This window comes from Oryx dammah, unplaced genomic scaffold (genome assembly GCF_014754425.2).
Source record: "Oryx dammah isolate SB20612 unplaced genomic scaffold, SCBI_Odam_1.1 HiC_scaffold_29, whole genome shotgun sequence".
NCBI classification, from domain to species: domain Eukaryota; kingdom Metazoa; phylum Chordata; class Mammalia; order Artiodactyla; family Bovidae; genus Oryx; species Oryx dammah.
The window spans coordinates 109,290,736-109,312,863 of record NW_024070213.1 but is presented as its reverse complement, the minus strand read 5'-3'; the positions used below and the strand labels follow the sequence as shown (position 1 = coordinate 109,312,863).

Below are 22,128 nucleotides of genomic sequence, written 5' to 3'. Positions count from 1 at the left end.
TATTTCCAATATTCTCAGAGGTGGGTCATAGAGGATCCTGCTGTGGTTTATGTCAAGAGTGTTTTGCCTATGTTTTCTTCTAGGAGTTTTATAGTTTCTGGTCTTACTTTTAGATCTTTAATCCATTTTGACTTTATTTTGTGTATGGTGTTAGAAAGTGTTCTAGTTTCATTCTTTTACAAGTGGTTGACCAGTTCTCCCAGCACCACTTGTTAAAGAGATTGTCTTTTCTCCATTGGATATTCTTGCCTCCTTTGTCAAAGATAAGGTGTCCATAGGTGCGTGGATTTATCTCTGGTCTTTCTATTTTGTTCCATTGATCTATATTCCTGTCTTTGTGCCAGTACCATATTGTCTTGATGACTGTGGCTTTGTAGTAGAGCCTGAAGTCAGGCAGGTTGAATTCTCCAGTTCCATTTGTCTTTCTCAAGATTGCTTTGGCTGAGGTTTCCATACAAATTGTGAAATTATTTGTTCTAGTTCTCTGAAAAATACCGTTGGTAGCTTGATAGGGATTGCACGAAAGATTTTTCTTTAAAAAGATTTGAACATGACTTGGCTGGCTGTTCTTTATTAGAGTGAGTAAGTGATGGTGATGGCTCCAACTAGAACAGTGACAGAGCAAAGGATGAGAAGTGGAATGTGAAGAATGAATAAACATATAACTGAAATATATATTGTTTCAAATAAGCTTCTCCATTCATTCAGATTGTTGGTATTCATTTGATCAACCATTTTTACTGAACTCTGTGATACTGCATGTACTCAAATACTTAACTCTAGAAAAGAATTGTCAGAGAAAAGTAAAATGCATTCCCTTCATCCTGTAATGTTATTGAAACTATGCCCTTGCCAGTCTTTATTGGAAATGTGGTCATAGTTGAACATAGCTAATATTTCCAAGGACTACTTTTTCTTTTCCTTTTTTTTTTTATTTTTACTTTATTTTACTTTACAATACTGTATTGGTTTTGGCATACATTGACATGAATACGCCACAGGTGTACATGAACTCCCAAACATGAACCCCCCTCCCACCTCCCACCCCACATCATCCCTCCGGATCATCCCCGTGCACCAGCCCCAAGCATCCTACTTCCTGCATCGAACATAGACTGGTGATTCGTCTCTTACATGATAGTATACATGTTTCAATGCCATTCTCCCAAATCATCCCACCCTCTCCCTCTCCCTCTCCCTCAGAGTCCAAAAGTCCACTCTACACATCTGTGTCTCTTTTGCTGTCTTGCATACAGGGTCATCATTACCATCTTTCTAAATTCCAAATATATGTGTTAGTATACTGTATTGGTGTTTTTCTTTCTGGCTTACTTCACTCTGTATAATCGGCTCCAGTTTCATCCATCTCATTAGAACTGATTCAAATGTAAACATTTTGGGATTATTTGAAGTCAAATATAATTTATTAATTCTGGATATAATAAAAACTCTGAAATACTTTAACTCTTAATACATCTGCTTTATTTGTAAAAGTCAGTTATGATGAGAAAACTAGCAAATGCTAATCTTATTCAGAAAAGCTTGTAGCCAAATGTAGCAGATATTTAAAACATAAATACCTATGCATATTCTTTTATTGATTATTCACATAATTTCCACATTAGTTGATTAAGGGACACTGTGCTCCTTTATTGTTGATGCAAAATAACACACATAAATACCATGATTTAGATTTTGACACTGGTAATGCTTTTCACATGCAAAAATAGTAAATGTTTTCATCATTAAAAATATACACTTTTGTAATACTCCATTGTGTATATGTACCACAGCTTTCTTATCCATTCATCTACTGATGGACATCTAGGTTGTTTCCATGTCCTGGCTATTATAAACAGTGCTGCGATGAACATTGGGGTACATGTGTTTCTTTCAATTCTGGTTTCCTCTGTGTGTATGCCCAACATTGGGATTGCTGGGTCATAAGGCATTTCTATTTGCAATTTTTTAAGGAATCTCCACACTGTTCTCCATAGTGGCTGTACTAGTTTGCATTCCCACCAACAGTGTAGGAGGGTTCCCTTCTCTCCACACCCTCTCCAGCATTTATTGCTTGCAGATTTTTGGATCGCAGACATTTTGGAGTATTACTCAGCCATTAAAAAGAATACATTTGAATCAGTTCTGATGAGATGGATGAAACTGGAGCCAATTATACAGAGTGAAGTGAGCCAGAAAGAAAAACACCAATACAGTATACTAACACATATATGTGGAATTTGGGAGGATGGCAATGATGACCCTGTATGCAGGACAGCGGAGAAGACACAGATGTGTATAGCGGACTTCTGGACTCAGAGGGAGAGGGAGAGGGTGTGATGATTTGAGAGAATGGCATTGAAACATGTATAATAACATGTAAGAATCGAAATGCCAGTCTATGTCTGATGCAGGATATGACACGCTTGGGGCTGGCGCGCGGGGATGACCCAGAGAGATGTTGTGGGGAGGGGGGGGGAGGGGGGTTCATGTTTGGGAACGCATGTGCACCTGTGGTGGATTCATGTCAATCTATGCCAAAACCAATACAGAATTGTAAAGTAAAAATTAAAAATAAATAAATTAATTAAAAAAATAAAAATAAAAATAAAAATAAAAATATACACTTTTGGAACAAATTCTAGGAATTTTTAAAAACAGCTATTATAGTTTTCCCCTCCTATGAAATTTTTCAGCACAGTTATTCTCTTAATGGAAAAATCAAAGTACTTATGGATAGGTATGAAAATGAGATTAAAGATGGAGATATGTATATGTATATTACCCACCCACCCATATAATTATTGTACAATTTGAAAGTAACCAGTTAAGGTTCCATTTCCATTGGTCATTTTATTGTCAAAGTACTTTGCTGAAAAGTTTTGATTATATACTATTATTTCTATGGGAACTTTTTGAAAGATATATTGTAATTTCTGACCTCTGATAAGTTCCACTGAGATTTTTTTTGCTTGGCTAATCTGCATTGATTCCAATTAAATATAACAGTAAGAGATGGCCTAAAAGCACATTTGACCTTAAAAATAATTTTATAAATTACATGTGTTTTCAGTAACTCTTAAGGTCAGTTCACTGTGAGTAGAAATAATTTCAATTTTAATAATTATAAATAAATCTTATAAGCTTGTTGTATGGAGTGGCTACCTTCAAAAAGTGATTTAGTATCAGATAGTGTCCTTTTCAAAATATCTTATTACCTAGAGAGAAGTTCTTGCTTTTTAGGAGTATATAGAGGTCATATTACCTGGCAGTTAGTACAATAGACAGTAGGATCCATCTAAGACTCTTTTTCTGCTGTGTTACTGTAAGGAAACTTTAGTGATTATGCTCATTTCAGTGGTTTGCTTTAAGACTAAAATTAGATGTTCCCAGAGCAAAGTAAGCATCTAGTAAAAGCTAGCTTTATTATTACCTGTTATTATTGCTACTACTATTATTCTTCGAAGTCATGGGCTGGGATTAGGTGTAATGGGAGAATTACACTGTCTGTGATTTCTGTCCTTTATCGAGCCCATCTTTGCATGAAATGTTCCCTTGGTGTCTCTAATTTTCTTGAAGAGATCTCTAGTCTTTCCCATTCTGTTGTTTTCTTCTATTTCTTTGCATTGATCGCTGAGGAAGGCTTTCTTATCTCTTCTTGCTATTCTTTGGAACTCTGCATTCAGATGCTTATATCTTTCCTTTTCTCCTTTGCTTTTCAAAGGCCTCCCCAGACAGCCATTTTGCTTTTTTGCATTTCTTTTCCATGGGGATGGTCTTGATCCCTGATTCCTGTACAATGTCACAAAGCTCCGTCCACAGTTCATCAGGCACTCTGTCTATCAGATCTAGTCCCTTAAATCTATTTCTCACTTCCACTGTATAATCATAAGGGATTTGATTTAGGTCATACCTGAATGGTCTAGCGGTTTTCCCTACTTTCTCCATTTAAGTCGGCATTTGGCAATAGGGAGTTCATGATCTGAGCCACAGTCAGCTCCTGATCTTGTTTTTGGTGACTGTATAGAGCTTCTCCATCTTTGGCTGCAAAGAATATAATCAATCTGATTTCAGTGTTGACCATCTGGTGATGTCCATGTGTAGAGTCTTCTCTTGTGTTGTTGGAAGAGGGTGTTTGTATGACCAGTGCATTCTCTTGGCAAAACTCTATTAGCCTTTGCCCTGCTTCATTCTGTATTCCATGGGCAAATTTGCCTGTTACTCCAGGTGTTTCTTGACTTCCTACTTTTTCATTCAAGACCTCTATAATGAAAAGGACATCTTTTGGGGTGTTAGTTCTAAAAGGTCTTGAAGGTCTTCATAGAACCGTTCAACTTCAGCTTCTTCAGCATTACTGGTTGGGGCATAGGCTAGTATTACTGTGATATTGAATGGTTTGCCTTGGAAACATCCAGAGATCATTCTGTCATTTTGGAGATTGCATCCAAGTACTGCATTTGGACTCTTTTGTTGACTATGATGGCTACTCCATTTCTTCTAAGGGATTCCTGCCCACAGTAGTAGATATAATGGTCATCTGAGTTAAATTCAAGGAAAGAAATGGTATGGACCTAACAGAAGCAGAAGATATTAAGAAGAGGTGGCAAGAATACACAGGAGAACTGTACAAAAAAGAGCTTCACAACCCAGATAATTATGATGGTGTGATCACTCACCTATAACCAGACATCCTGGAATGTGAAGTCAAGTGGGCCTTAGGAAGCATCATTATGAACAAAGATAGTGGAGGTGATGGAATTCCAGTTGAGCTATTTCAAATTGCTCAAAGAAAGATGATGCTGTGAAAGTGCTGCACTCAATATGCCAGCAAATTTGGAAAACTCGGCAGTGGCCACAGGACAGGAAAAGGTCAGTTTTCATTCCAATCCCAAAGAAAGGCAGTGCCAAAGAATGCTCAGACTACCACACAATCGCACTCATCTCACATGCTAATAAAGTAACACTCAAAATTCTCCAAGCCAGGCTTTAGCAATACATGAACCGTGAACTTCCAGATGTTCAACTGGTTTTAGTAAAGGCAGAGGAACCAGAGATGAAATTGCCAACATCCTCTGGATCATGGAAAAAGCAAGAGAGTTCCAGAAAAACATCTATTTCTGCTTTATTGACTATGCCAAAGCCTTTGACTGTGTGGATCACAATAAACTGTGGAAAATTCTGAAAGAGATGGAATACCAGACCACCTGATCTGCCTCTTGAGAAACCTATATGCAGGTCAGAAAGCAACAGAGAACTGGACATGGAACAACAGACTGATTCCAAATAGGAAAAGGAGTATGTCAAGGCTGTATATTGTCACCCTGCTTATTTAACTCATATGCAGAGTATATCATGAAAAACTCTGGGCTGGAAGAAGCACAAGCTGGAATCAAGATTGCTGGGAGAAATATCAATAACCTCAGATATGCAGATGACATTACCCTTATGGCAGAAAGTGAAGAAGAACTAAAGAGCCTCTTGATGAAAGTGAAAGGGGAGAGTGAAAAAGTTGGCTTAAAGCTCAACATTCAGAAAACGATGATGATGGCATCTTGTCCCATCACTTCATGGGAAATAGATGGGGAAACAGTGGAAACAGTATCAGACTTTATTTTGGCGGGCTCCAGGATCACTACAGATGTTGATTGCAGCCCTGAAATTAAAAGACGCTTACTCCTTGGAAGGAAGGTTATGACCAACCTAGATAGCATATTTAAAAGCAGAGACATTACTTGCCAACAAAGGTCCGTCTAGTCAAGGCTATGGTTTTTCCAGGGGTCATGTGTGGATGTGAGAGTTGGACTGTGAAGAAACCTGAGCACCGAAGAATTAATGCTTTTGAACTGTGGTGTTGGAGAAGACTCTTGAGAGTCCCTTGGACTGCAAGGAGGTTCAACCAGCCTATCCTAAAGGAGATCAGTCCTGGGTGTTCTTTGGAAGGACTGATGCTAAAGCTGAAACTCCAATACTTTGGCCACCTCATGCGAAGAGTTGACTCATTGGAAAAGACCCTGATGCTGGGAGAGATTGGGGGCAGGAGGAGAAGGGGACGACAGAGGATGAGATGGCTGGATGGCATCACAGACTCAATGCACATGAGTCTGTGTGAACTTCGCGTGTTGGTAATGGACAGGAAGGCCTGGCTTGCTGCAATTCATGGTGTCACAAGGAGTCAGACACGACTGAGCGACTGAACTGAACTGAACTACGATTTCTGTTTAATTCACAAATGAAGTCTACCTAGATTCCCTCTTGAGGACCTTCACTCCATTAGCTCTTTGACGTGGTCAAGGTACTTCTTTGCGTTTCAGTTATCTCATCTATGAGATGAAGTGCTTAGATGACTCGCAAGCTTTGTTTGGCTCTAACAAGGTATGCATCCATGAAATGAAAAGTCGGTAGTTTGGCTTCAGTAGCTTTATTCAAAGGACAAATATTAAAAAGACACAATTAATTTTCATGCCATTATGAGTTTCCATTTATTCCATGGAATATATCATTGGGATAAATGATTTTCTAAGTGCTGCTTGATCTAGGTATTCAGTAAAAATCACTAGCATAGCATTTAATTTGGGGACAAAACTCAGAATTCATTGAACTGCCAGTGCTACAGACTTACCTGCGATTCCCATTGACTCTTAATACAGGTAACCTAATTAATTAAAGCAAATAGGGTGATACTTTGTTAAGCTTATAAAACTAAAACTGCATTGAAATGATCTGTACAAAGCTGTGTTGACTATAATTAGAGAACTTCCTCTCAGAAACCCTTAAAGTCTTATTTGCTCGGATTGAAAGTCTTTATGAGTAAATGTGACTCTCTCTGTCTGTGGCTAGATCTCCGCATCAGAAGACAGCATTCCTCTGAAAGCGTTTCTAGTATTAACAGTGCCACAAGCCATTCCAGCATCGGCAGTGGTAACGATGCTGACTCCAAGAAGAAGAAAAAGAAAAATTGGGTAAGCTATTAGCATTCGTCTAATTCAGAAGCTTATTAGCACAGTGAGGCAGGATTTTTCCTTTTGGGTTTTAGAGATTCACAGCAGTTTACAGTATCTCATTCAAGTGACTGACCCCTCAAATTCTACACTCATCAACAAGTTGAGGGCAGCCTGGCGCTGAAGAGCAGATGCCTTGGAGTTGGGACTAACTGAACTTAGATTGGAATCCCAACTCTAATGCTTACTTTTTGGCTCGTAGGCAAGGTACTTCAACTTTTGGTGAGCCTAAATTTTCTCTTTTGTAAAAACTGGATAGTTATACTGACTTGGCAGGGATATTGTAAAGAAAAACAGAGTAACATCTATAAATAAATGGCTCCAAGCAGGGCCTCATTGTGAAGGTGGAGATGAAGAAGAAGAAAAGGATGATGGTGATGATGGTGGTGGTGTTAGTGTTGGTGATGGTGGTAAAGATGCTGATGGAAGCAGAGGAGAAAAAATAGAATTGGTAAAAGAAAAAGAAGAGTCCTTGCAAACTTCTCCACCCCTTGCATCAACAGAGCTTATAGTGTGAAATTATCACTGTATCAGAAATGAACTCTATATATTTTCACCAAAAGAACATAGGAGAAATATAGAAATGTACTCTAACAAGGGATAGTTAGCTAGAGACATAATTTATGATATAAAGTAATTGCTGAAAAACTGAGGGGAAGATGCTACCACTACAAAATGTTTAAAAAATAATGAAGTAAAGGATTTCTTTGACTGCCATGAAAGAAAAGTAAATTTTAAATAAGTAGAACTCTTGATGACATCCAAAATGAAATCAGGAAAGGATTTTACTAGAGTGCTTTCTGTAAATAATGAGAGAAATATCTTTTTTGTTTTTTAAAAAAATGTTGATGCAGGTAATATTTTAAAATACTGATCAGCCTTCCTTCCCTTGATTTGTAATTCCGCACTCTTTCATGTTTCTGCAAGGTGAACTCTAGAGGAAGTGAGGTGAATATAAACCGTGGACAGTTTGGCATGCATCTATAAAAACACCCACCCTTGGCATGAATGCTATTCATTTTGGCAGGAAGCTTTTATACCTTTTAAAAACAGATTACCTTGTTTGTCTTTTCTTTGTGTCTTTTCATTTTAATCTTCAATTTTAAAGAGAAGTAAAACTACTTTCCAAATAGCGCTGTAGGGCATACCAATTCTGGTTTTGCATAGTCTGGGAACTGAAAATTTGAATAGAAACTCACGATTAATGAAGTGTTAGGTGAATTTGATTTCATTTTGCTTTTTAAGTTCATACTGTCAGCAGGCCCTGACTTGATAGTCGTGCTAAAGTGGCCATTTAAAACAAATTGCCTTGAAGAGAGGAGCCTTCTGAAAGGAGATCCCTTCAAGGTACTTCGTTTTAAATGAGTGCTCTGATGGCCATGCCCTTGTCCCTGCACTGTTTAAAAGCCTTCCATGTTTGCGCTGTGCTGGATTAATACAAGAATAAAACAGAAACACAAAACACGGTATCTTTTTTTTTTTTTTTAATTAGAGATACCGTGCTGCAGCTGTTAATCCTTTGCTTATACATACTGACCCCAGGCAGTGGCTAGGATGGCACCTGCAAACTAACGGCCCAAAGCGAGATGCCCCCAGTGCAAACAGACAAGGAAGGTAATTTCTGTCCTTCTTGCAGCTGAGAAGCTCATTCAAACAAGCCTTTGGGAAGAAAAAGTCCACCAAGCCTCCTTCCTCACATTCGGACATTGAAGAGCTTACAGATTCGTCCCTTCCAGCATCCCCCAAGTTGCCCCACAACGGGGGTGACTGTGGGTCAGCCTCCATGAAGCCGTCGCAGTCTGCCTCTGCGTAAGTCACCCCCTTCTGCAGCACGAGGAAGAATCTATTGAAGGCGACTTCAGGCCAGGCCCACGTGTGTGTTCTGAATGGAACCACAGCACTGTCTCTGTGTCCGTTATTTCCAGCTCTTCCTTAGAATAGCAGACAGCATTCATTTCTCTTCTGTTTTCCATACATTAGAATGTGAATGTTTCTTGATCTCATTCTCCCCTTTTCTAAGTTATTATTTCACTGGCATTTGTCCTTGTATCTATCTAACTGTGCATTAAATGCAGGTCACCCCTTGTCTGGCCACCAAAGAAACGGCAAAATGGCCCTGTGATCTACAAGCATAGATCCCGGTAAAATGGCGTGTGATGCATGAAAACTGCTCAGACCCCAGTTCTAACCTAAGCAGTGTTCCCTCCTGCTTTCTCTAAAATCACTCGCACGTGTTTCAACAATGACCAACTCCTCTGCCCTCCTGTTGTGGAAGTAAAATTTTGTTACCTTAAGCCGAACTGCAATCCATTTTTCTTCAATTGTGTTAGATAATCTAGCATAACATTTTTTATAGTATCCCACTAGAATGTTATAAGAAAGAATAAAACATTTAGAACCTAAAACATGTGCTCTGATCATGCTCTTTGTTCTGTATACCATTTAGTTCAGATTCCATGTGTGCCTGTGACGGCAGCTCCCCAGAGCTGTCATATACAGCAAGGCCATAAATAGAACCATTTAAGACCTTGCACACCCTATTTAATTCCCTTACTTAGAAGAACACAGCACTGTCATTTTGTGACCAGCAACTTAATCCTCACATTAAACAGAAAAGCTATTCATTAATATAACAGAAATTATTTTTGACATATTTCCTCCCAAGCTGTCTACAAAACAACACAACAACAGTAAGGATGTCGTGTATGTGACCTTCAAGCAGCCCCAACTAGCCCGCTTGTTTGGGTTGAAACCTTGCTTCAGTTTCATTAGCTGACCTCCTAAATCAGCCGAGCCTACCAGAAGGATTATATAACACTCATCCATTATTTAAATGTCCAAAACTAATCTCCCTGATTTATTGTCCACAATATTTATTTTGAAGTTTTGTGGTAACCTGGAGATAGTATTATGGCAAACAAGATTATTCTTTGCAAAATTTTATAAAACTAGAAATCAACATTTTAATACATACTAACTTTGTTTTAAACAAATAAAATATGTTGCAAATAGAAGGTTAAGTCCCTTGAAAAAATGGTTGAATGAGATGTAGTAATACTCTGACTTTCAGCCCCACAAATATTAGCAACAAGGGAATTTTGAGTATCAGTTTTCTATACAGTAAAGATAGGTTGTTGTTAAACTTCAAAAAATAGAGATTAAAAAAAGAGAGAGACAAAGGCCTACTCTTTTCAGTTTTGAACCTATGAATGTATTTCTGTTTGTAAAACTCTTTTTCCTTTTCTCTAGGTTTTGCCAGCAGCAAATAATCTCTGTACCTGCTGGATAATATTGCAGTTCAGCTTTTAAAAGAATCATTGCCTTTCCTAATCCTCTGGCTTCCCCAGCTGCTGATTTTGTGCTTCTTTTTTTCTTCAGGATCTGTGAATGCACAGAGGCTGAGGCAGAGATAATTCTGCAGTTGAAGAGTGAGCTCAGAGAAAAGGAATTAAAATTAACAGATATTCGGCTGGAGGCCCTCAGCTCTGCACATCATCTCGATCAGATCCGGGAAGCCATGAACCGGATGCAGGTTGGTCTGTAAGCACCTTCAAGGAATGAACAGGAGAGATTTGAAATGCTGCTTATTCTCTTCTCTCAGTTATTGTAAAAGCAAATCTCACATTTAAATCCCTTTTGGAAATGCACTCTTTTTATTTAACCTCCGCAACTCCTTTCCTAATATCGGTTGGAAAATTTTGTAAAATCCCGGTTTGGAAATGGGAGTGCAAACTGGCTGGTTGCACTCAAGGACCATTGAAGGCACTTTTACTAGTGATTGAATTGGCTGACAGCTAAGTTTTCAGAGAAACTACTACAGCCCTTGCTTCTTCACTTTCCCATGATTTACCTTTTGGTATCTTTTTCCTATAATTTTGAAATCTGATTTTCAAACACCTTTACCTATTTTTTATTGAAAAACAAATGAAATGAGGAAAGGACAGAAATATAACACAAGCTTTCTAAATATGAAAGTAAAAGTGATGTAGAATGCCATCTGTAAAAGTAAAGCTTTTGTATGTCTTGGAAGGATCCGAAGGCTAAATTCAGAACCAGTCTGTGCTCAGACTTTCACTTTATTATTGTCAACCAGTAATCACTCAGTACCGCAGATGACTGAAGCAGGAAAAGCTCGTTGCCAAGCAGATTCCTATACCACTGATATATTCATCAAAAGGCATGTGTTGTTTTTATGAGCTTAGTGCCCTGTTTTGAAGGAACAAAAACTTTTTCAGACGTTAGCTAGATTCTGAAGTGATCATTTTAAATCACTTCATTTATATTACTTTTGTTTTACTGTGATTTTCAACTCTCCCTGAATTCAGAATATTACAAAGGGCATTTTCTTCTATGAGATATTAATAGTATTGCATTAAATTTTTAAATTTTATTAAAGCATAGTTGATTTATAATATTGTGTTACAAGGTTTCAGATGTACAGCACAGTGATTCAGTTTATATATATATATATATATATATATATATATATATATACAACTGAATATAGATAGATATAGATACATTCTTTTTAGATTCTTTTCCCTTATAGGTTTTTACAAAATATTTTACTATATAGTAGGTCTCTGTTTTTTATCTGTTTTTATATATGTTGTAGTGTTTAATTCTAAAATGAGAAATGGAATGACCTCTTCAATTATGTTATTCTTAATTCAGGTGAGACCACATCCTGGAAAACTCCTCAAATATATGATATATATATTTTTTAAGTATAAAAAAATTCCACTGGTCAGTGTATCTGTATTTGTGAATATCTGAATATGTATATATGGGAGACAGAGAAAGAGATTTACTTTTCCTTCTTTGGAAAGAAATCTTGTTTTCATAATTTATATTTGTTTATTTAATATCTCACCACATTAAAAAAAGATACTGATTACCCTACTAAAAGAGTTGATACCCTTTTCTCTTCAAGTTAGCCCCATGTTTTTCAATTTCACAACAGAATGAGATTGAAATACTGAAGGCTGAAAATGACCGGCTGAAGGCGGAGACGGGGAACGTGAAGCCCGCTCGGCCCCCGTCCGAGTCGGCGAGTAGCACCTCCTCCTCCTCCTCGCGGCAGTCCTTAGGGCTCTCGCTGAACAATCTGAACATCACGGAGTCTGTTACCTCAGGTGAGTTTGTGCGCACAGTGCCTGGATCACAGCATGTCTAGGACTTCACAGGCGAGGACACCTTGAATTCGGAGACCCTTGCCCACCGCCACCCTCACCCATTCCCTCTTCAAAGCGTTAACACCCTAATTCTCAGAGATAGCCCTTTTCCCTTATAAGTTCATTCTCCGTCATGATCATTTTAAAAGAACATTCTGTGTAAAAGAGTGAAACGACTTAGAGATATGGTTTTCATATCATTTTTTAAAACCATTATTTGTGCTTGAGAAGTACTTCTTCCAGGATTACAGATAGGACGAAGGAGTAATATTCTCGGTGATGGTCATTCGTACTCATCGCTATATAATCAGAACCCCGTGCAGCTTGATAGCGTTTTGCCCATTTACAGGTGTTTCAGGACCTACTCCTAAATTTGACTAGGTGCTCCTGCATTTTACAGCCCAGGGAGAATACCGTGCTCCTCTGTCACCAGGCTACAGCCCTATTAAACTGCCAGTATTGTGTTCAGAATAAGGGTAGCGCTTTAGTCAGTTGCAAATAGAATCATATAACCTAACGTTGTCTTAATATCTGATGAAGTATTCCGTTATAAAGGATAACTGCTCCCTTAATTGAGCGCGCACACACTGCATTTAATAATTTTTGTATACATAAAAGACTTGGTTGAGATTTACAGGAGGATCTGTGGTGATTACAAAGCACAGCCACTAGATGACGCTTGAAAACCAATAGTATACATGTTCCTGGGCAATTTTAGACCCCATGATAGAACTGAGAAACTTCATGACTTGCCTTAAATTACACTTAAATATAGAAGACAAAGATAAGATGAAAACGAAAAACACAAAGAGATATACAGAAAGCTGATATTGATGATATTTTAATAAATCATATCTCTTGCTTCTAAAAGATCAGAATTTGTAAAATTCTACTAATTATATCTTCCCTTCATGGGGTAAATTGAATGGCCCAAATGCATACTTGCTTTCTTATAAAGGGTAGCTGAAAACTAAAAGGTAAGTAGGAATTCCCTTAAGTTCATGAAAACATTGTTTTATACCATTTGGCAGGGATTGGGGAAGGAAAATGAATTCTGAAAAAACACATCAAGCAAAAGAAATATTAGTACCCATAGCTCAGCTGGTAAAAGAATCAGCCTGCAGTGCAAGAGACGCCGGTTCGATCCCTGGATTGGGAGGATCCCCTGGAGAAGGGAAGGGCTACCCACTCCGGTATTCTGGCCTGGGGAGTCCCTATAGACAGAGCAGCCTGGAAGGCTGCAGTCCGTGGGGTCATGAAGAGTCAAACAGGACTGAGCGACTGAGCACAGCACAAGAAAAAACCGAGGTTATACTTAACTGAAGTTATCAGTCATTAGGTAAAAGAAAGCCAAAGAAATATGGTAATAACTTGAATGTATACATTGTCTATGAGGTGTTATCATCCACATTCTTCAAAAGATAGGGGAAGAAAAAGAACAAACGCTTTAAATCTGAGAGTCCTGAGCCTCATCCTATGTTGGCTTCTCAGTGATGAATCCGAGAGAAGTGCTGTAGGATCCACACCTAATGGCAGTCAGTGCCGTCCTACGTCCTGGGGCTTCACTTCATAAGGGTTAGTACCTTACAGGATGGCTTAGGGTGGGATTTTATGACCTGTTACATGATTTTGTTTTAGTCCAAGGAAATATGATCAGGTTTGAAGGAGGCAAATTCAGTACTGAAAATAGTTTAGAAAGAACAGCTATATAAAAATTATACTACAACTAATGTCTAGGGAGACTAGGACTCATAAAGATGAATATAAAATCAAAGAAATTAAATTTATAATTTCTGTGTCCATGTGATGGCCGTGATTCAGAATTTGAGACAATTTGGTGGGGGGAGGATTTTTTTCTTTTTTAATGCGCTTTATAATTACCCATTTCATTATTTATTTTAGTGTTTTATAGTTTTCTTCCCTCAGTTATTTTCTAAATGTGATTCTTGTGTCTGAACAGGCAAAAATTTAAATCACTTGATATCACTTGACTAGGAGAGCTTTTATTCCCTTCACGATTGTTTCAGTTCAGCTCAGTTGCTCAGTCGGGTCCGACTCTTTGTGACCCCATGAACCACAGCATGCCAGGCCTCCCTGTCCATCACCAACTCCCAGAGTCTACCCAAACTCATGTCCATTGAGTCAGTGATGCCATCCAACCATCCCATCCTCTGTCGTCCCCTTCTCCTCCTACCCTCAATCTTTCCCAGTATCATGGTCTTTTCCAATGAATCAGTTGTTCAACATCAGGTGGCCAAAGTATTAGAGTCTCAGCTTCAACATCAGTCCTTCCATTGAACACCAAGGACTGATCTCCTTCAGAATGGACTGGATGGATCTCCTTGCAGTCCATGGAACTCTCAAGAGTCTTCTCCAACACCTCAGTTCAAAAGCATCTATTCTTTGGCACTCAGCCTTCTTCACAGTCCAACTCTCACATCCATACATGACCACTGGAGAAACCATAGCCTTGACTAGACGGACCTTTGTTGGCAAAGTAGTATCTGCTTTTTAATATGCTGTAAAGGTTGTTCATAACTTTCCTTCCAAGGAGGAAGCGTCTTTTAATTTCATGGCTGCATCACCATCTGCAGTGACTTTGGAACCCAAAAAAATAAAGTCTGCCACTGTTTCCCCATCTATTTACCATGAAGTGATGGGACCAGATGCCATGATCTTCATTTTCTGATTGTTGAGCTTTAAGCCAATTTTTCACTCTCCTCTCACTTTTATCAAGAGACTCTTTAGTTCTTCATCACTTTCTGCCATAAGGGTGGTGTAATTTGCATATCTGAGGTTATTGATATTTCTCCTGGAAATCTTGATTCCAGCTTGTGCTTCCTCCAGCCCAGCATTTCTCATGATATATTCTGCATATAAGTTAAATAAGGAGGGTGACATTATACAGACTTGACACACTCCTTTTCCTATTTGGAACCAGTGTGTTGTTCCACGTCCAGTTCTAACTGTTGCTTCCTGACCTGTATACAGGTTTCTCAGGAGGTAGGTCAGGTGGTCTGGTATTCCCATCTCCTTCAGAATTTTTCAGAGTTTATTGTGGTCCACACCATCAAAGGCTTTGGCATAATCAATGAAGCAGAAATAGATGTTTTTCTGGAACTCTCTTGCTTTTTCCATGATCCAGCAGATGTTGGCAGTTTGATCTCTGGTTCCTCTGCCTTTTCTAAATCCAGGTGAACATCTGGAAATTCACAGTTCACGTACTGTTGAAGCCTGGTATGGAGAATTTTGAGCATTACTTTACTAGCATGTGAGATGAGTGCAATTGTGCGGTAGTTTGAGCATTCTTTGGCATTGCCTTTCTTTGGGATTGGAATGAAAACTGATCTTTTCCAGTCCTGTGGCCGCTGCTGAGTTTTCCAAATTTGCTGACATACTGAGTGTGGCACTTTCACAGCATCATCTTTTAAGATTTGAAATAGCTCAACTGGAATTCCCTCACCTCCAGTAGCATTTTTCATAGTGATGCTTCCTAATAATGTGATGCCCACTTGACTTCACATTCCAGTTTGTCTGGCTCTAGGTGAGTGTGAGTGATCACACCATCGTGATTATCTTGGTCGTGAAGATCTTTTCTGTACACCTGCCACCTCTTCTTAATATCTCCTGCTTCTGTTAGGTCCATACCATTTTTGTCCTTTATTGTGCCCATCTTTGCATGAAATGTTCCCTTCGTATCTCTCATTTTCTTGAAGAGATCTCTAGTCTTTCCCATTCTATTGTTTTCCTCTATTTCTTTGCATTGATCGCTGAGGAAGGCTTTCTTCTCTCTCCTTGCTATTCTTTGGAACTCTGCATGGTTAGTGGGCTCAAACTTGACACTCAAAAGTGCTTTTATACTGAGGCTTTTTAACAGAAAAGCTCTGTAGAGTACATGATTAATTAAAAAAAAAAAGAAGTAGCAGAGGACAATTGACAGTCCAGGTCCTGAAATATAGTGCATGCTCCATGCATCCAGTGAAGACAGACGTGTGAAAAACCTTTATGGTTTCTTGTCGGTATTTCACTTGATTGGAACCAGAATGGCAAATCTTTTTTTTCTTTTTTTCAATATGTTGACAGAGAACCATAACTTATTTTCCAGATAAATAAATAAATAAACCAAAAACAACAAAGCACCCTATCTCAAATTGGCTGTTATTTGTTTTCCCTCGGAGTTGTTTGCTCAGGTGACCATCCCATTGGTGTACCGATGGGGAGACCCAGAGTGAGCCGCAGTGTTCTCCTCCAACTGTTAATACAAGGAGTTAGAATAGACACACAGAGAAAAGAAGTAATGGTTAGAACAGATGAACCTACTAAATACTGAGGATAAAGTGCTTTAAAAGCATTGTCTGTTATGCTCTCGATAACTCTGCCAAGCTGAAGATTTTATAACCCATTTTATAGATGAAGAAACCAAGACTTGGGGAAATGATTACTATAATTAGTTCAGTAAGTGATAGAGTGGGGAATTCATCTTCTTTCTCATCATGGTATTCATTTCCAATGCCCAGACAGTACCTGCTTTCTTTGATGCTTAATAAATTATTATTTTAAATAATTATTTTTGAATATTTATGAACAGTTATGAATAATCGAACAATGTACTAAAGATGTGGTTTGGTCATGAATTATAAGATATTTAGATGTGAATAATTAGCCACTTAAAAATTTTGAGAAACAGAACGAGAATTAAAATGACACTTCAGGAAGAGTTTTGAGCAGGATAAGCAAAAAGATGAGACCAGGAGGATGTTCATCTAGTAAAAAGAAAAAAATTCCAGTAAGGGAGATTGACAATTTTAAAATTTCTAGCAAAAAAATCTCCATATTCCTTAAACTCTAAATTTGTTTTTCATTGTTATTGTATTGTAGCATTTAAAAAACTCCTTTCTTTGCAAAATTGTGTATTCCAATTATTAAAGTAATAGAACCATTTTATTTTCAGAACCCATTTGATGAAATTGTTTCTTTAATATAATGATACAGTCAAAGTCCTTGTCTCTCTGAATTTACAGTTTGAGCAATTGAGTCCTCTTGTCACCAGGCACATGTGTTCTTCAACATGTAGCTAAGTTTCCTTTGTTCACAGAGCACTATCTTCATATTAAATATGCCTCTATAATATCATCATTTTCAAAGGAAAACATATATGGGATAGTTTGCCATACTCATTCTCCAAACTGAACATTAATCTCATATACTATATTTAAAAAATTAATCTTTAATCACATTTAAAGTTGGTAGTTTAAAGGTTAATTAGCTTTATCATGCTTCTGTAACTCTTAGCTGATTACTAGAAATATCATTTTTGTTTTGAAACTGTGAGCAGAAAGAGGACAGAAGAGCAATAATTAATATATTTATGCAGGGAAGTATAATGCCATCATTGAAATTCAAAACATTACCGAAAATTACAGATATAAGGAAAAGGAGCCATATAGCTGTGTTTATACCAAATGCTTGAAAATAATTTCAGTTGACAGTCAATCTCAGCACCTTTGCATTCATAATTTCATGGGTTTTGAGCTTGGATATTTTCAGCTAGATAGAAAATCGGATTGCTTTTCAATTTGTGGCAGTTATAATGGTAACTAAATATTACTCAGGTATTACTCAGACCTGTGCATAATAGGAAAAGAAACCCCTTATTTCCTCATCTAATGCTATGGCCCAACACTTGAGGGAAGATCTTTGAAAACAGAAATAAAGTCTTAGATGAAAACTTTAACCCAAGCACAGCCACCTATCTTCTTGAAAGCTGAGGTTTTTCACATGTGTTAAGGTAGAATGAATGGCAGAAAAGGTAAATATTCCCCTTGAAAAATGTAAAACTATGGAGGAAAAAGTGATGACAGTAGAGAAATCCGAGCTAACGTGCCTCTGTTATGTGTGTATGTGTGTGTTTCTTTGGAAATTTGGTAGATATTTTGCTGGATGATCCTGGTGATGCAACTGGACATAAGGATGGCCGCAGTGTGAAAATTATAGTCTCCATAAGCAAGGGCTACGGCCGAGCAAAGGTATTTCTTTAATTTTAAGCTCTTTATTACTATGAATGAACATGAGTCAAATATACTGAAATATGAGTATTTGTTCTAATAAGTATACTACCAACAGAGTTTGTCTTGGCATTGGCTTAATATATTTCTAAAAGCATGAAAGTTAGGGACTCAAAAGAAATGGCCTCATCCTATAGATAGAAATATGTCTCCGAACTTCATGTTTATTCACTGAAAACAGTAGTGGTTGTTACAGCCACCCTCGTTCCTAAAACCTGAAAAGAAACATATGGCTTTCTTTGACATAAACATCTTATCTAGCTAAATACAGGTGATGTTTGTGATGTATGGTACCATGTTGCTAGAACTGTCAAAATGGTCTTTCTACAAAAAGGAGACTATAAGCTATATGGCTATTCTAGACACTGGAAAGATAGATATATTTTATTAGACTCATTATAACAATGTCCATTAATGCTACTTATGTGTATCGTTTTTAAGCAAGGCCTTGGCTGAAAAGGCAAATATTTAATTTTTCTGGAATCAAATATTGCCTTCAAATTGGCAGTGTCATCCTGATCCTAGACTCTTCTTGAAACAAAAAATATTTTTTCAAGTTGAAATGGTATTTCAGTGGCCAAAAATACAAAATTAGTAGGTATCCAGTTTTTTTTGTATCAAACAGAAGAGCAAAGAACTTTAGAATTTTAAGATAATTGAAGTATTTAAGTTTGAAAAGTGAGCTAGCAATTGTGAATTTTTACATTGAGCATATATTCTAAGAATTCTAATGCCATAAGCTTTCTGCTTGAGCTGCAGATCTGTGCCTGAATTTCCCACGTGAGTCTTTTTGTAAAAGACTATAATAGTCTCAGTGAAGCTTGAAAAATCTCTGATTTAAAAGCAGCTGCTTAAAAGCACTGTAAGCATGTCCATTTTGACTCAGTTACACTAACACCAGAACACAAGTTTTCTTTTTCAACATAATTCTGAAAGACAATATTTCTGAATGTTAAAAAGAAGTTCTCTTGGTCTTCTTGAGTTACCATAACAAAATACTGCAGATTGGTTGGCTTAAACAATGTTTTCTCATGGTTATTAAGTCCAAGATCAAGGTGCTGTCTGGTTTGGTTCCTGAAAAGGGCTCTCTCTTTGGGTTGCAAAATGGCACCTTCTTGGCTATGTCCTCACAGGCCTTTCTTCAATGTGTGTACTTAGGGAGAGAGAGATCTCTGTCTTCCCCTACTTTGAAGGCTACTGATCCTATGATGTCAGACTCACTCTCATGGCCTAATTTAACTCTTATTACCTCCTGCTGACTCCATTTCCAAACACAATCAATTGGGAGTTGTGGTTTAATATATGAATTTGAGTGGAACAAGAACATTCAGTCTATAAAAGTCATATAAAAATAACAGTGGTTTTGCTATGAATTTCTACATTTTTTAAAAAAACAAATATTGGTTTCAGGTTATGCCTAAGTAGTGGTGATAATCATTTACCCTTATAGAGTTAAATGCTACAGATGAAGAAATGGAGGTCTGAGCCAGCTAAGTGACTTGACCTAACATCACTTTTCTTAATTACATGGTAGATGTAGTTTCACTTTAGACTTTCACATATGAAAAGTAAACTACCACTTTAATAGTTTTGCTGTGAAATGAACCATGTTTATATTTAAAACACCAAAACCCTACCAAAACACAAAAAAATCAAGTCAATCAAAGTCTTTGAGTTTTGAAATGTAATTTTGAAGATTCTCCAAGAATCTTCAAGAATTCCTTGTAATCCTGTAGGATTTCCTGGCAAGTATTCTAAATACTGAATTTTCTGAGAAATTCGAAGTGGAGCTTGAGTTGTGAATATATGAATGCCATACTGCCATGGATAACTTATTTTTCAAATTTGGATTCAATTTTAGAGATAATCTAAATAAAAAATAATAAACTGAGTTTTGGACTTAACATTTAGATTGCAAAAACGTTAAAATGAGATTTTAGGACTCAAGATATAGTTCTGTTGCATCTCTATCACCATCTCCTTCCCACCAAGCTGCTTCTCTTCAGAAATGTACCTGCTCGCTAAAATGGAAGACTGTTCTCTCCCGGACCTTTCCTTTCTACTGAACAGGTCATGAATCAGTTTATCTTGGCCATACCACTTCATCTAACCTCTTTCTCTCTTGTTTTGTTGCTATTCCTGTTACTTTGCTTGTTAGTTAATTAGTTACTTTGGCTGCTTTGTTTGCTGGGGTATTTTGTATAATCCACTGTGTATGTCTACTATTATATAAACCATAAGTTTGATATATATTTTACTGTTAATCACCACCAATATTAATATTTTTAGTAGACATACTAAAACAAGGTACAGTTAGGTTTTATCTTATTTTATTTTGATCTTACTTAGGATCAGAAGTCTCAGGCATATTTGATAGGATCCATTGGTGTTAGTGGAAAAACCAAGTGGGATGTCTTAGATGGTGTAATTAGACGTCTCTTTAAGGTACGTTGTACAAGATATCCTGATACTAATTTTCAAACGTGTTTCATTTTGGATGCTTCCCTTAGCTTTAATGGCATGTACATATCTGCTTTTCCTCTCCTGCATTTTAAATATTAAAGAAAGTTTTCTCTTTATGCTGTGTAATATTAATAGTTATTGTAGTACCCAATTCTAAAATTCATGACAGCTAGTTTCATATCCCCATGAATTTTACACTGGTAGAGAGTGGTACCTCTGTTTTGACTGTGTCTTTGTGTGTACAATTTTAGGAATATGTGTTCAGAATTGATACCTCCACTAGCCTTGGTCTGAACTCTGACTGCATTGCCAGCTACTGTATAGGAGACTTAACTAGATCCCATGGCCTAGAAGTGCCTGAACTGCTGCCTTGTGGATACCTTGTTGGTGATAATAACGTCATCACTGTGAACCTGAAAGGTAAAAATAAAAATGAGAAAAAAAAACCCACAATGGCATTTTTACCAATGTTTATTTTCCTTCTTTTTTTTTTTGCAGTTTCACTTCAAATTTTCATATTTGAAAAGTAGGCTAACTACTTTAATAGTTTGGGTATGAGATGAACCATATTTGTATTAAAAACACAAAAATCCAACTAAAAACAAAAAATCAAGTAAATTAAAGTCTTTGAGTTTTGAGATGCAATTTTGAAGATTCTCGAGTACTCACAGAGGAAGTGACGCGTCAATTTTCAAATTTCTAGGTTTTCTACATTGTCCTCTTTGATTTAGGGGAGATTTGTAAAAGTTTATTGCATATTCTAAGGTAATATACTCATCCCTATACCTTCAATTTTAATATATATATATGCTCAACAAGGGCTTCCCTGGTGGCTTAGATGGTAAAAAATCTGTCTGCAATGCAGGAGGCCCAAGGTTGATCCCTGGGTTGGGAAGATCCCTTGGAGAAGGAAATAGCTACCCAGTCGCATGATCTTTCCTGGGGAATCCCATGGACAGAGGAGCCTGGCAGGCTACAATCCGTGGGGTCACAAAGAGTTAGGCGCAGTGAAGAAACTAAGCACATATTCAATGAATAGCCACTGGGGATAGAGAATGGAAGTTAAGAATCAGGGATGAGAAATGATTTTGCTTTGAATAATGTGATTATTTCTAGGTAAATGGAATATCTCAAGTATCCTTGTCTCCATAATTTCTTGTTCACATATGTTAATGAGTTCAGAACACATCTATGTAACTATGGATTAATAGAGGGATTTGTCAATATTTTATTTTATGATTAAGGTAGTTGAGTTAGTAAAAGAAGATACTGTTGCTCTCTTTAATTCCTTGCCAAATATCACAATATATATTCTTCAAAAGCTTAAGTGATGGTATAGCAGGGATGTATAATGAGAGCTAGAAGGAAGTAAAGAGGAGGAGAAAAGAGGAGGAAAAAGAGAGGAACACAAATTCATATATTTTATTT

At 37.3% G+C, this 22,128-nt stretch overlaps 1 protein-coding gene across 7 annotated transcripts in view; it reads left to right on the top strand.

The window, feature by feature from the left end:
• The window catches only part of NAV3 (neuron navigator 3), a 608,990-nt gene that overhangs the window by 560,450 nt on the left and 26,412 nt on the right, over positions 1 to 22,128 (top strand). For 6 of the 7 annotated variants that reach the window (XM_040233842.1, XM_040233840.1, XM_040233838.1 and 3 more), the window contains 8 exons: positions 6,838 to 6,959; positions 7,926 to 7,946; positions 8,635 to 8,807; positions 10,377 to 10,530; positions 11,962 to 12,133; positions 18,101 to 18,198; positions 20,587 to 20,682; positions 20,952 to 21,120. In XM_040233842.1, the coding sequence (XP_040089776.1) occupies positions 6,838 to 6,959; positions 7,926 to 7,946; positions 8,635 to 8,807; positions 10,377 to 10,530; positions 11,962 to 12,133; positions 18,101 to 18,198; positions 20,587 to 20,682; positions 20,952 to 21,120 (1,005 nt within the window). The remainder of the gene's footprint in view (positions 1 to 6,837; positions 6,960 to 7,925; positions 7,947 to 8,634; positions 8,808 to 10,376; positions 10,531 to 11,961; positions 12,134 to 18,100; positions 18,199 to 20,586; positions 20,683 to 20,951; positions 21,121 to 22,128) is intronic. The other variant, XM_040233839.1, reaches the window with a different exon arrangement.